The sequence below is a fragment of the Corvus kubaryi genome, unplaced genomic scaffold (genome assembly GCF_017639235.1).
Source record: "Corvus kubaryi isolate FWS band 111438036 unplaced genomic scaffold, C.kubaryi_AGA036_p1.0 37394, whole genome shotgun sequence".
Lineage (NCBI taxonomy): Eukaryota > Metazoa > Chordata > Aves > Passeriformes > Corvidae > Corvus > Corvus kubaryi.
The window spans coordinates 14028208-14042805 of NW_024581133.1; the positions used below are offsets into that span (position 1 = coordinate 14028208).

Sequence of the window (14598 nt, forward strand, 5' to 3'; positions counted from 1 at the left end):
GCACAGGCCGGTGCTGTGTTGCTGTCCCTCGTGTCCCTGTCCCTGACAGCCGGACCCAGCCCGGGAGCTGGCGAGTGCCTGGGAAGGGCGGCCGCTGCCTGGCACCAGGCATGGCCTTGCTCGGTGCAGCTCCAGCTCAGAGGCAGCATGAAGGTCAGAGGATAAAAGGCTTTTCTTGGATCACAGGGTCTCCTTGCTGGAATCCGGGTGTGCCAGTGAAGGTGCCTTTAGCGTAGGGAAGAGAACATGCCTGGTATTAAAACTGAGCCTACAAAGCCAGCCTGTAGATAGGGCCTCTATTTTCTTGTTGCAAGTAGAAGGAACAAAACCATGATGAGAGGCTACATTACAGCTCATAGCAAGAGAGCCAACACCTCTTACTTTATATATGAAATTACTGACAAAAGTGCCATGAATATTAGCAATATTGTGAAGGGTCCTGGTTGTTTTGGTTTGTTTGTCTTTTTTGCAGAATTCAATTTAATTATACTAATATGATGTAGAGATCAGAGAACTTGGTAAAAAACAAGGGAAAGGTGACTTTGGATCGCTGAGCTGTGATTTCCCATTGTTCTTTTACTCCAGTAATGTAAACAGGAACATTGTAAATGTAAACTCTCTTGTATATTTAAGGTAAAATATTTAATGTAAACTCTCTCTCTTATCAGGTACTAGGGAGCCTGTGTTTGTTGGTTTGCTAAGCTTGTTCAAGTAAAGCAGAATGTTTTAAGCTATGCAATTGGCGTTGGAATTGCAGTGGTGGTGTTTAGGTAATGTGGTGATAAGTAATGCATTTTATTGCTTCATTAGGGAGCTGTGTTACATTTATTTTTTATTATTTACTCTAACGTGACATTTTTACAGTGTTCAACTGAGAAATTCTTACAATGTAAGAATATAAATTTTATTTAAGATTTGAAACAGGTTTCTATTTCAAACAAGTGTTAGCTTTAATCCATCCTTAGATGACAGATACTAGATTCTAATTCCATAAAGGCAATGATATACCTTAATATTTGTGTGTGGAAAAATTAAGCTTATAATAGTTTGGAGATTATGAAAATATTAGTTTTCCTATTTCAGTATTATTATTAAGCTACACAGTTTATGGGCTGTAAAAAATGTATGGCATAATAGAGGAACACCTGAGAGGCACACACACCACCCTGTTTTTTAGGTTTTGAGTCAATGTACTGTTCAAAATAAAACTTAAAAGTTCAAATACATGTTATCCTAAACATTCTGGGTGGTTTTTTTTTTTTACATCTTTTTGAAGACTTTTTATATACAAAATACTATGAAATAGGTATTCTGCGCAAACTGGAAATACTGTGAAATTACTTCATATTATTTTCTTTGGGTAATTTTTAGGTGTCAGGAGTATCATTCAGTTCTTAGGCAGGTTTCCAAGGGAAAGATGATTTCTTAGATCATGGTATGTGATCAGACTTGTTGCTGACACTTGTATTTATGTCTGGTTAGCCCCCCTGTGCTGGTTATCTCCCATTCCAAAGCTTGAACGTACAGTAGTGTTTGTTACCTGTTCGGCTTTGGTTTGGGCTTTTTGTCCATTCTGTTTGGCCTTGTGTATAAGTGCATGTTATGGTATTAGGTAATATTGGAATAGTTGCTGCATGTGAATCTTCAAATAATATCTTGATTACATCAAGTGACCTCCCAGCCCCAGGAGGGGTGGCTGTAAACAGAGTGGGATTGACGAGATCTGATTGGAATTTCAGCATCTCCCTTAGACAGTCATTTAATGACTTCAGAGAAGTCAGGGAGCTTGTTCTGTATGTGTTGAATGTGGACAATGTTTCCATTTCTTGCCTGTTTAGCCTTAGAAATCATTAGAACAGGATCTGTCTCTTGCTTTGGTACAACTTTAGTACAGCAATCTTTGAGAACCCTTTGTGTGCTGCTGGAATACAAATAGCAAATTTTTGTGTCTGTCACAATAAACTGCTTTGATTTTTACAGCTAAACCACTGCTACAAGTTTTGTATTGAGTGTCTGATCATTCAGTAAATATTAATGGAAGCTTCAGTCTTAATGTGCTGTGTGGTCAGTAACAACATTCTTGATTTGGAGTATAATTCTAAAAACATGATGAAAAGGGTAGGATGAGATAAATGGATTGATTTAAATGGAAGTTTAAATAGGGGTATTTTGTGCTGCTTTGCTGTCCCTCAGATGCGCAGTACCATCTCCTTTTACTTAGGGCCTACTTCGGTAATTTCCCTTTGATTTCAGCTCCTCTCCCACTCCTTCAGCCTTAAGCTTACATTTCATCCTTCCAGTACCTTGGTATTTGCACTTGTTAGCATTGTCTCCTTCGCTCCAGGCCAGCCCATTTTATAATTTCAGACTCTGAAATCAAGAAATTTGGCCTTAAGGAACTGTAAAAACACTAAAATGCCAACAAAAGCAGTTATTGGTGATAAGTGATAGAAAGAATCTTAAATTTAGAGCTTTCAATTGACACAGATCTCAAATTCCATCAAAACTCATCATGAAACATGAAGTCTGAGATGTGGCCATTTTGAGGTAATGCCTCTTGGACTGTTTGGAAAGATCATCTTTGTCTCTGTATCTTGCCTTTGGAATTTAATATGATTGCTTCTGGGATTTAAAGAGTTCGTTGGGAATTTTTAAGTCTACTTCTTAGTTGTGTTTCCAAAGAGCTATCAAGGTATATAGCTTGATATATATCAATATAGTCATTCATATATATATTCATGTTTTATATTAATTTCTAGTCAATGTGAACTTTCATTAAGAATAAAGAGTTGCAAGATGGAATGCAGAAATTGTGTGGCTGTTAATTTAGCAGTGAATGCTAGTATCTGGTGGTTTAATGCTGTATGCTAATTTACTTAATTATTAAACTTGCTAAAAACTCTAAATGAATGTTGTAGTGGAATGCAACGTTTGTATCATTTTTGCTACTTAGATTGTAAAAAGTAATTTTTTTAGTTTAACAAGTTTTCCTTGTTCTTCTGTATAGGGTCAGCTTTACCTGCTGGTGACAGACCAGGGCTTTCTTACAGAAGAGAAGGTTGTGTGGGAAAGCTTACACAATGTGGATGGTGACGGGAATTTCTGTGACTCTGAATTCCACCTGCGGCCTCCATCAGACCCTGAAACTGTCTACAGAGGGCAGCAGGATCAAATAGATCAGGTACTGGATTTCTGCCTTTCCATTGTAAGTTAGTACTGATTTTTAGTCACATTTATGTATAATTCCACAGACGTGTATGTGTGTATATTCATGCATATGTGGGACTATAAAACTCCTTTAGATAATTAGATTGGGGTTCCCAAAAGTGCCACTTGAAAGTATTAATATGGTTTGGAGGAAGGAAAAGTAAGACTAACTGAGTAGTTTGGAAAATGGGATTTTAATCTCTCAGAATCCACTTCTGCACAGTCCTCACTCAGGTGAAATGGCACCTCTGCCTTGTATAAGGAAACAGAAGCAGACTGTGGAATTTCTTCCTACATGACAAACTCTCTTCAGCTCATTAAGATTGTCGTAGCTGAACTTTGCCTTCTGCTGCCCACTTGGCTGAAAGTAGGACAAGCCCCACAGCAGACTGTGTGTCATGGTGGGTGTTTGTTATTCTTAATGAGACACACAGTTTGCAGAAGTCATGTCTGAGGTGGAGCTGAGTTGTACCAGTTAATGCATAAGCACAGAGCAAGACCACATTCCTTGGAAATCTTACATTCTGAACAAGTTTGTAATAATCACCATGAATATTTTTTAAATACTGGGGAAAAATGAGTAAGATTCTTATTAGTAAGTTGAAGCACTGCATCTCTCTCTCAGAATAAAAATCTGACAAAGATAATATGCTGCTGTCCAGGTAACGGAATTTAAACCTGAAAGCAAAATTTTTAATTAGTTTTTGTGTTTTCTGTGCTGCAACTTAGGCATTGTGAAAGTAGACATGTAAAGTAGCTGTTCTCAGCCTTTCTGCAGCTGAGGTTATGGACAGGTTCTGAAACAAATTCCTGTTCTCCATTTGAAGATAAGGCTGGGAGAAAAGTGATGGTACTGTGTAGCTGCACATGCTGAAAGAATCACTTGATACTATTTGACTCTTTTCTGTGTGAAAAAGCATTAATAAACAGGTGTACTGTTTAGGATTATCTGATGGCATTGTCTCTACAACAAGAGCAGCAGAATCAAGAGATTAACTGGGAACAGATCCCAGAAGGAATCAGTGATCTAGAGCTAGCAAAGAAGCTCCAGGAAGAGGAAGACAGAAGAGCTTCTCAGTACTATCAGGAACAAGAACAAGCAGCTGCTCAGGTCCAGGTAAGAAAACAGCACTACAGATTATAATAAATTTTAGAAAGTGTTCGTAATTGCACAGACACATCTGTGCTTGTACATATTTCAGCCTGCGGTGAATATAGGAATCTTTAGGAATATGCCACAATTGTTGGAGTATGCATGTAGATGTGGCAATTGCAAGCATTTAAATACTTTAAAAAGGCTTAACTGTCTAAACTAGGGTTTCATTTATACTGCTTAATTTGGAATGATGGGATGAGTTAATCTGTCAGGTTACAAAGATGGTACTAGCAGGAATTTTATATTACTTGCAAAAGAGCATTCAAATAAGAACTTTTTGATAGTAGTTGAAGCTATGTCTTTATTTTGTCTTGCAGAAGTTTGTTGCTGTACATTTTTAGGTGATTCAGAGTGTGATCTCATGTGAATCTATTCTGTTGTTCCAAATTAGGCAATTCACAGTTTCTCCCAGTACACCTTTCCATCCCATACCCATAAGCAGCTTTCAAAATGCTCTGAAAATCCGATTCATGCACATGTCTATGCTAAAATGCAATTTAACTAAATCTTCTATGCAAGAGGCAATATTTAAGTTGATCTGGATTTACAGAGTTCTTAACCACTGACGACTTTTAGAACTGCTTTTATTTACAAATACGTAAGAAATAATCTATATAAAGCCTTTATCTTTGGCCTGAAGCAATTCAGAACCATTAACTGATAAGTTTGTTAAGCATGAAACAAGAATTTTGACAGCTAAAAGCTGTGTTATTTGCACTGCTTGTTGCTTTGATAGAACCAGCAGTACCTACTCCTAAAACACAGATTCATTACTACTGGCTGCCAAAGGTAGAAGGAACTGAAGAACCTGCTGAACAGGATTAAGAGCCTGCTCATTTGCAACTATGAATGGGTAACAGTGGTAATAGATGATGAATTAACAAAACTTATGTGGTCTCTTTTATAACCCCCTTGCCAAGTTATTAAAGCGTTTCTAGTCACAAAAAGCTGCTGCCTTACCATTATCTCGCTGTCCACACCAGCACTTTGACTCTGCAAATAATGAAATGTGGATTATGTCCTTACAAGAGAAACTAAGAAAAAATTCTAGTACAATAACACAGAAGTGTCAGAAAATGTTTGAAACCATATTTTATTGAAACAACTGATCTGAATAGGTGGACACAACAAAAGGGACACATGAGACTTGAAATATGTTTTCAGCTGACTTAATTTTCAGTTAATATGCAGTTCTTTGGAGGTCCGGGAGTAGGTATACCAAAAACCCCTACCTAAATTCTGCTGGTTTGCATCATACTTAAACATTTTGTTTGTGAAATTGACCACACAGTAATAGTTCAGGCTATATCTGCAGTAGTGCTGGGTTTATTCCCTATGCTATTTTCTCTACACAGCAGGTACAAGGTGCTGCCTCTCCAGCCAGCGCAAGACAATCCGGGAGTAATGAACGCAAACGCAAAGAGCCTCGAGAGAAGGAGAGGGAGAAAGAGAAGAATAGCTGTGTTCTCTTGTAACAGAAAATGGATCCCATCTGGAGCCAAGTGCATGTCCTCAGAAGCAAAAACAAGGAGTAAAATGGAAGACAAACCTGTTACATGCCGCCTGTGCCTGATTACCCCATGGATTTTGTTCATGTTCCAAGAGAGGATGGATGACTTTGTTACAATCAGACAGACTTCTTCAAAGTCATAGTGCGTGCTGCTCAAGAGGGAATTCCAAATCACAGTTGGATGCGGCTGTGCTTTGAGTTAGTCATAAGAAATACTGCACCTTGTAGCTGAACACACAACTCATGGCAAGTCCTGTGTCATAGTGACATCCATTACTCATTACATCAGTTAGTAAGCTATTTTATCTTCTACTCTAAACAAAGGAGGTAATTCATTTTGTGTAAGGCTTTTTCCTGAAGTCTGTACACAAGCACAACGGAGTTCTGTGTTGCTTCCATAGTATGAAACTGTATCTTAGGCTGGGTAATCTCCACGACACAAGAGCCCAAATAACAGCTGGGCCCTGCCTCCTCAGTGTGTCCAGATTTCTTTGCTTCTGAATCTGGTATGTTCTTTTTTTGAACCCAGATTTATACTTGTTACTGCTATCACTGCATCTCCTGGCCAGCTTTCTTGCCCCAAGAATATGTGACTTGATAGGCAGCATAAAAAATTTGTCATAAAAAAATGGGGCATTTATTAAAAGGCAAGATGAATATTGTTTGCTTTTCTTGCAACTACAGACTGGGTATGGCAACTCAGATGTTATCAGGGTTAAACAAGTAATTTTATAGATAACTTCTTTTTCTTGTATTATTTTTTTCCTCTTGTAGGTAAACTGGACCAGATAAGCTTTTATTTATTGACCTCTCCATATGATAGATGAATGATGAGAGGAAACTAAAGTCTATAATAATCATTATTCTATATAAGAATGCAGAGTTAAAATAACTATCTGCCTTTTATCCAGAAGTACCTTGAACTTTAACATGACGTTAACGTGTCCACTTGTATATTTATGCAAGTGTACTCTAGTTAAAAACACACTTTTTTGTTTGTTTTATAAATCATGTATTCTTAAAAAAGCACACTTCTGAAGGGTGAGAGAGGAGTGAAGCTGCTCTCTGAGATGGTTTGAAAGGTGGTCAGGTGTAATATTTTGTTTTTTAAATCACTAATTTAGAATTTTTGGAAACCAGATTTTTCTAATTTATGGGAACCAAATAAACATGTTGCGTCTTGTAGTATTTATAGAATGCAGAAATAGAACACTTGATGAATTTTGAGGGAACCACAAATCTTCCTCCACTTCCATTAAATCAATAGCAGTTACCTTCTTGCATAACCTTTTGATAAAAATTTCTATTTAGCGATTTGTAGATACTTTTGAAAAAGGCTGCTTCTCCTGGACAAGTTCTGTATCCATGCTCTAAGCCTTAGTGTTCACACAGAATAACCTGGGCAAGCTAAGGCAACCAGGTGGAATATGACATTCCTGCTTCCAGGTGTTTGGAGAATGTCTGTAAAGTGGGTTCTAATGCATGTCCACCAGTAAAAAGCCACTTTACAATTATTTCAAGCAGACTTGCTGCAATGATGGCAACCAGTCATCACACACATCTGGTACCAACCTAGAATGAAAATTAGATAAAGGAAGAATGTCTTACTAACTAAAGGGCCAATTTATATCACTTTTCTTCCATGCCTTTTCCTCTTCTGTTTTTTTCCACTTTTGTTACGATTTCCGTTTTATAATGATGAAGTAATGAACAGTAGGAGGTCTCTAATATGTAAACTGTAAATTAAAAAATACTTTCTCTAGAAAAGTCATGCCCAGAGAAGTAATTTTAATACTTAATGTGTGCAGTTCAGATAATTTTCTACATCAGAGCAAAGGTTGATGTCTTTTTTTCCTTTGCAGCAGCCTAACTTCTTCAAACAAATTCATGTGATGGAGGATCACCAACATAATGACTTAGCTACTTTAAGTAGATAAGAAACTATTCCAATAGTGTCATAACAGAGACTTTAAGCCAGAATGTTGTTTAAAAACATTCTGTTACTAAGATTTTTCCAAATTTGTGTATTTACATTTATTTATTGACCTTGAAAAATAAATATGTCAAGCTAAGTGTTTGTTATTATTTTCAGTGACAGTATTGCCACTTTAACTCCTTTTGGAAGGAATAGAGGTGTTGTGGCTATGGACTATATCTCTTTGCCTAAGATACTTGCTCATATTAGAAGAATTCATGTAACATTGCCAGTTTCAGACAGATATGCCTGAAACCTAATATACGGTAGTTAAAGGAATTATTGTCATTTGGTCCCAGAAGAAGAAGAGTTAAATGCAATGCTCATCATGAAGTTACAACTTCCAGATAATTCAGTTTCTTTCAATGAAGGAGTAAAGGGTTTCAGAGTATTTGAGATGGAAGGCATGCTATGAAAACAGTCCTCTGTTAATATCCTTTTTTCTTTACAGGTCTTGAAGCTTTGGAAAAAAGGTAAAGAATTCCTGAAATCTAGGGCTGCATGAGTTGAACTTGTTAGTGGCAAAAGTTATAAGCAGTTGAGCTTCCTAACACCCAAAATGAAATACATCTGGAAGCTTAATTTATGCCCTACTGGGAGTAACCATTCCAAAAGCACCTGTCACAGCTTGTATCTCTGACAGTATCTGAGGATCAAAAAACCTGAACAGAATTGCTTTTATCTATATGAAGTGAGCTTGGAAAATGATATTGCACAATACAGTCTTGGAGTACCAGGAAGACAGTATCTACTTCATTTGCCTTTCTTTTTTTTTCTCCAGCTCATGTTCTGGCAAAAGGGTATAGATTTATACTTTAAATCTGTTTATACAATTTAGCATGCACATGCTCCAAATACCTACATAATATATATGAAAGTGTCCAGAAAAGTAGAGTAGAACTTGTTTTCCACTAGATAAATGCTAGCACAGAAAACAGAATCATAGAATTTTTGTTGTTGCGTTATAGTTGTGACATAAAAAAAAACTACATACAAGTATTCTTAAAATTAGCAAAAATCTGAGCACTGCCGTAGAGATAAATGTTTTTCTATAAGGCACTTTGTAAATGCTCAAATCCACCACTTTTCTTGTGACACTCATAGAATCTGCAACCCAGAAAAGCAGATCTAAGGGAGGGTTGTAACACCAGAGAATGAAATTAGCATTCCTGAAAATTCACTTAAACACAAGATAAAAACTACATTTTGCCGCTGTCCATGTAGTTCATGTAAGAAATAATGTGTTCAGAGTGTCTTTGCAGAGCTGCTCTTGTGGCTCAAGGCACGCGAGCTCCAAGGGAAGCACAGGCTCTGCTGGGAATCTTGGAGTGCCAGGCAGGCTCTTACTTGGTATTTCACATTATTGTCATGTTTCTTCAAACTTGTATACGCAAGCTCTTGAGAAAATTTTCCAGTATGTAATAAAAGGCAATTTTGAGTTCTTGAAATGGAATTTTCTTGTGCATTCAGCAGGAAATACTTGAGTAAAAGGTAAAGCTGATATATTTTTAACTGAACCTTTCTTTGTTCCTGCTTACACTGGTTCTGTAACAAAGTCAGCTCATTGCTTGGATCAGCTCTTTGCATTAGGATGCTTATTACAGAATCTATACAAACTACATCCTTCAATACAACATAATGAATTAAGAGGTTATTTTATATAAGAGTAGATTTTTAAAGGTTGCAGCATTAAACAGGTGACTCAGAAAATGCATGTTAATTGGTGCAGAATCCTCATTAGAAAGCATATTACAGAAAAGCAAAAATAACAAGCTGTAGTTTGGTTGCAGTAGAGTGCTCCTATTTTTCCCGTCTGTGCTATGACAAACAACACCTTCGTAGCAAGAAAAATCCAACACTGACAAACATTCATACCTTTCAGTCCAGGCATAGCAAACGTCACATGCAAGGCCTGAAAATGGCATTTCATCTTGATGAGTGCACCTCCTCACATCCATTTTTATTAAGCATAACTAGCAATAGACTGTTACTGTCAAGTGGGAAAATTGGGACAGGTGAGTGACACCTTCTCAAACCACATCATTTACACAGAGTCTGTCTGATGTTCACAGTGTTTCTGTACAGCTCCCTCTCATTCACAGCTTGGCCGGTAGAAAAGCAATGGATTGAAGCTCGGCTGTGATCTGCTTTGATGGGGAGGAAGTGCCACAGGGGATTGCTAAGGAGGAAAGAGAGGCTGGAACATAAAAGTTCCTACGCTACCTCTTGAGATTGTTAAAGGCTTTGTCCTTAATTTTGCTGTTATTTTGGACACAAATAGCTGTGGCACAGCGTGCAGTGGCCGGATTTTTTCACCTAGGTAATGCCCAGCAGGTTCATTTCCTGGCAGGTTGGCAGTGTCTCTCCCTGGACACACTGCTCTTCACTCTTACTGTGCTTTAAAGTCAGGACTAGCTGTGCTGATCCTCTGATAGCTCCAAATAGTCTTACTAAATGTCAGTTGCCCACTGTTCAGTTTTGGTCAATGTCAGCTCCTATCTGAGCTCTCTTTGCTGGAGAGTTCTCTCTAGAGAACTTGCTGAAATCTGCCTTCCCCATTCCTTTTCTGGTGTGTAGGATTATTTGTGTTCATAGAGAAGCTTCATGTGCTGAAATGGGCAATTCCTTGTTTTTCAAGGTTAAAACCTTTAAATACTTTGTTAATTATCATTAGAAGTCCAAGATCCCATGTTTGCCTTTACTTTACAGAATTAGACACATTTAGAAAAATGTGCAAAGAAAATAGTGTTATTTTTGGGAAATCCTAGGGAACAATTTCAATGAAGTTTCAGCACTCAAAGTTACTGAGATGTTTGCTAGCTCAGTCTAAATAGTGCTTACAAATAGTGTAACACTGCTGAAAACAAAGGCCGCTGCTGCTCTGACTGTAATCAGTGTAGACACAAGCTGAGGTGCTGCCCTCCAGCCGAGCTGTGCACTCAGGGCAGCAGGTGCTGGGGCAGTGTTGCTGGGGCCAAAAGTGAATGAAATGGGCTTGTTTGGTGGAGTCAAACACAGCCAAATGTACAGAGATCTTGGGGGTGAACAGGGACACAAACTCAGCTAAGTTTTGTTTTGGTTTTTTTAAATTACTCTCTTGAACTTCCTTTAGTGCTGAACCAATTTCAGTTTAGGTCCCATCCAGCGTGATACCTATTGTGAAGCATATGGGGATTGATCTAATAGTGTCTCAGGAGCCAAAGCCTTTAGCTGAGACAAACTGAGGTTCTCCAGCACAGAGCTGGATGAAATAATGGGACACTTGGTCTGTCTTGAAGTTCACGTTCTCTCCTTGTTGAAGCCTTTAGCAAAATTTGGATGGGCTTCCTGAGTTAAAACTTCAGCTGTAACTTTTCAAAGTTAAGCTTATACTAATCAGTTTTGAGAATTTTCACCTGACCTAGTTAAGCATTTTTAGATTTCTTCTGAATGTGTTTCCAAAAAAGCTGGGATAATTGTATTTTTGTCAGAAACTTTGTGTGGGCTTTTGTTCCTGCTTACTGGCACATGCCAAGGAAAAGGTCAAAGTTGCAATTAGAAGAAACACCGGTGTGTCTTAAATTATTTTTAAAACTTAAATCAGCTGAGTAATGGGAACACCCTTGGGTTTGGTCATCTCATATTACAGGGAACTCCAAAATAACTATGAAAACAGATAATTTTCTCTCTAGTATTTTGGTATCAGGGCATCAATAGATCTCTTAATTTTAGGGCTTTTTTATTGCAGATTAACCAGAGCCAGAAACTGGTTTATATTAGTTACTGTTTTGTTTACAATTCAGTTTTAGTGAAGCCCTTCACACTGAAAGTTTGAAACCAAGTTCTCTGTGAGGTAAGTAAGTAATAATACAGGGATTTTCGCCAATTGCACAGGTAGATACTACCACTGATTGTATTAACTGTAGAAAAAAGTATTGCTGTGGAAATAAAATCCTTCTTTTGCTTGGAAAAGCATAGTAGTGTCTTCAAGACACTGCAGATAGATACAGTGAACCAAGGAACCTGCTTGTAGACTTTTAAACTCCTTGTAATCCAGCTTTTGCTTTTTTTTTTTTATCATGAGTAGTTGCAATAATTACATGTTTGCATTCCATACACTCGGGTTACAGCAGTGTGCTTCTATTTCTGGATTTCTTACATGCTTTCTCTTAGGCACTGGCAAGCAAAAATAACTTTGGAGAACCCCTTAAAAAAGTGACCATAGGTACAATGACTTCAAGAGACAAACCTATTGTAGCAAGGGTTTCTTCACCTCTGTTTTGGTAACTCTTGAAATTACTAGTGCTGTAACATTGTGCTGGAAAGTATGACTGGTCAGGGACTTACAGTACAGACATTGATGAAATAAGCAGGATTCTGGTTTGGATACAGTTTGTACTTGCAAAACCACCCCCAATTAATGCAGGTTGCTGTCAGATTGTACTGGATAGGTCATGGCACATGTGAATGTTTTGTCCCTGTGTTTTTGCAGTATGTAGTCGCTGTTTACAGGTTGAGCCTCACGACTTTGGTAGCAGTACTTAGAACTATAGAAGTATCAAGTACTTGTCCTGTGCCACAGAAATACATTCTAAGTCTGTTACATCTTGCTCAGTATTATGTTAATTCCTTACAGCAATTTCTTTACAAGGGAGTGAGAAATACTGCCAGCAGTTTCCCCACAATAACCTGATAGAGCTTTAATGTTAAATTACACAGTTTTGGTTTGTATTACAGCTTTCAGCAAAACAAGTTCTTATCAAAGTTTTTAAAAATAATTTTCAATTATCCTTTTATCTGCTCACCAGCTGCATAGCCATTATTTGTACAACTTGTGATAATCACCTTTTACACATACATGTAAAGCTTAATGAAGAAATTACTGATAGGACATACAAAAATGAACCCTTTCATGAATGAAGTTGCCCCAAGTTCTTCAGTGTTAAGTCAAGTATTTGTTGTCTTAACTACCTTGACTGGGTCTTTTTACAACAAAATGTTTTTAAAAAGCCCCACACACAAAACCCTGTTGTATCTTAAGAAAGTTCCAAAAGTCTTCCAGATTACTACTGTCTTCAGCTGCCACCAGAACTGTGCAAGTCCTGTGTTAAATCAGCAGTTTAGCTGTGAGTCTTTTAGTCACCCAATGTTTACCTGATCTCTAAATATAATGTTAAAGGAAATGCAAAATAAAGCTGATGTAAGTGACTGTGGATTTACCAAGAGAGGGGAGAAGTTAAATCTCTTTAAGTTGTATTTTAGAGGTGCGTGACAATTAAATCTAGTCATGCAGTATCATTTGTACCAATGTATGTGAATGAAATCCTTTTCATCATGTTACACCATTATCCAACATTGTAATGGCATCTACAAGTTCAACTACTGAATGTTCTGCATTTTAAAAGCCTTAATTGTTTATATTGTATTAATGTGTTTTTAAAGACTATAAGGAAATAACATTTTCCTTGTAAATTGTTAAAATAATTTTGAACACAAATAATTTTCAGAGAAATCCAATTCTGTATCTTAATACCCCTGTTTGTTTGTGTACCACAAAGCTGTTAAATTCTGTTACCTTTTAAATAGTGTCTCTGGTTAACAGCCTCTCTCTAGTTCAAGGTCTTACCCAACTGAGATTTATTTTGGTTAACAGTCTTCTGAAACTCATTGTATGTAAATAAATTTAAGTGAACAAGCTTAAATAAATATTTCATTTAGATATTTAAGTTCTTTCCTAATAATAAAGGTTGGATGATATACTTAAAAACCCCAACAAACAATAACCCAACAAAAACTCACTCTGGAAAAGGATAGACTTCTGGTGCTCTTACATATTTGATAAATTCAAAGGTCTTAGCAGTTTTCAATCAGTTTTTTTCCCCATTGTCCTAGTTTGTTTTAGTGTTTTAAGTGAAATACAGACACCTGCACAATCAATCACATTTTTAATTTAATTAAGCTTTAACTGTTGGAATATGCCCATTTAGACTTTTACAGGAAACCAAGCACACCTCAAGTTTTATTTTAATACCTCTCTATAGCTTTGTCTTTTAAGCTTATAAACTTCCAACTTGCCCACGTGATCCATTAGCCACTATAAATTCATCTTAGAGCAAATACTTGTTTTGTGTGTTGTCACACCTGATGAAGAGCACAGGCTGCAGCCAAATGCGCAAGTACTTTTGAAAATACACTCTTGAACTTGTACTTTCTCTTGGAAACTCCTGCAGCAAAACTCAGTAAAATTGATCTTCAATTTTTCTTTTAAGAAGTGAGCAAGATGTATTAAATATATCAAGGTAAGTGACACACTTGCTGAGACAGTGCATTTCTTTTGTTTAAACCTAAATATTTGTCAGATGTGAATATCCATATAGGATTAATTAGAGACAATGCTGTTACACCACCACGTTACTTCTCCATCGTTCCTGAAAGGCTACTACTCAAAACCAGTTTAGTTTAACTCATTTTCTGCTCTGCTCTTAATTCCCTTGGAACACTGCAGGTGCTTAGCAGTTCTTCCACACAGTGAGCAGAAATCAGCATCTTCTTACTGCTTCATGCCTTAAAAAAAATGTTACTTGAATCCTTTTGTCACAGGCAGTCTACCAGTAAGCACTTCCAGCTCTTATTCAAGGACTACTTCCTAAGCTCTTCTGTTCTGGTAGGAGTCCCCTATTCATTTGGGTAACCATCCACCACCCAGCTTTTCCAAATGGGGCTTATTTGCTCTTCTCCCTTGCTGAATAGCAGTGTTGTAACTATACCCAT

At 37.2% G+C, this 14598-nt stretch overlaps 1 protein-coding gene across 1 annotated transcript in view; it reads left to right on the forward strand.

Annotated features, from left to right (window-relative positions):
* MINDY2 (MINDY lysine 48 deubiquitinase 2) overlaps positions 1 to 13553 on the forward strand; it is a 32856-nt gene extending 19303 nt beyond the window's left edge. The window contains exons 7-9 of the mRNA XM_042039450.1: positions 3008 to 3181; positions 4151 to 4324; positions 5719 to 13553. Coding sequence (XP_041895384.1) covers positions 3008 to 3181; positions 4151 to 4324; positions 5719 to 5838 — 468 coding nt within the window. The 3' untranslated portion in view covers positions 5839 to 13553. The remainder of the gene's footprint in view (positions 1 to 3007; positions 3182 to 4150; positions 4325 to 5718) is intronic.
* Positions 13554 to 14598: the final 1045 nt, after the last annotated feature.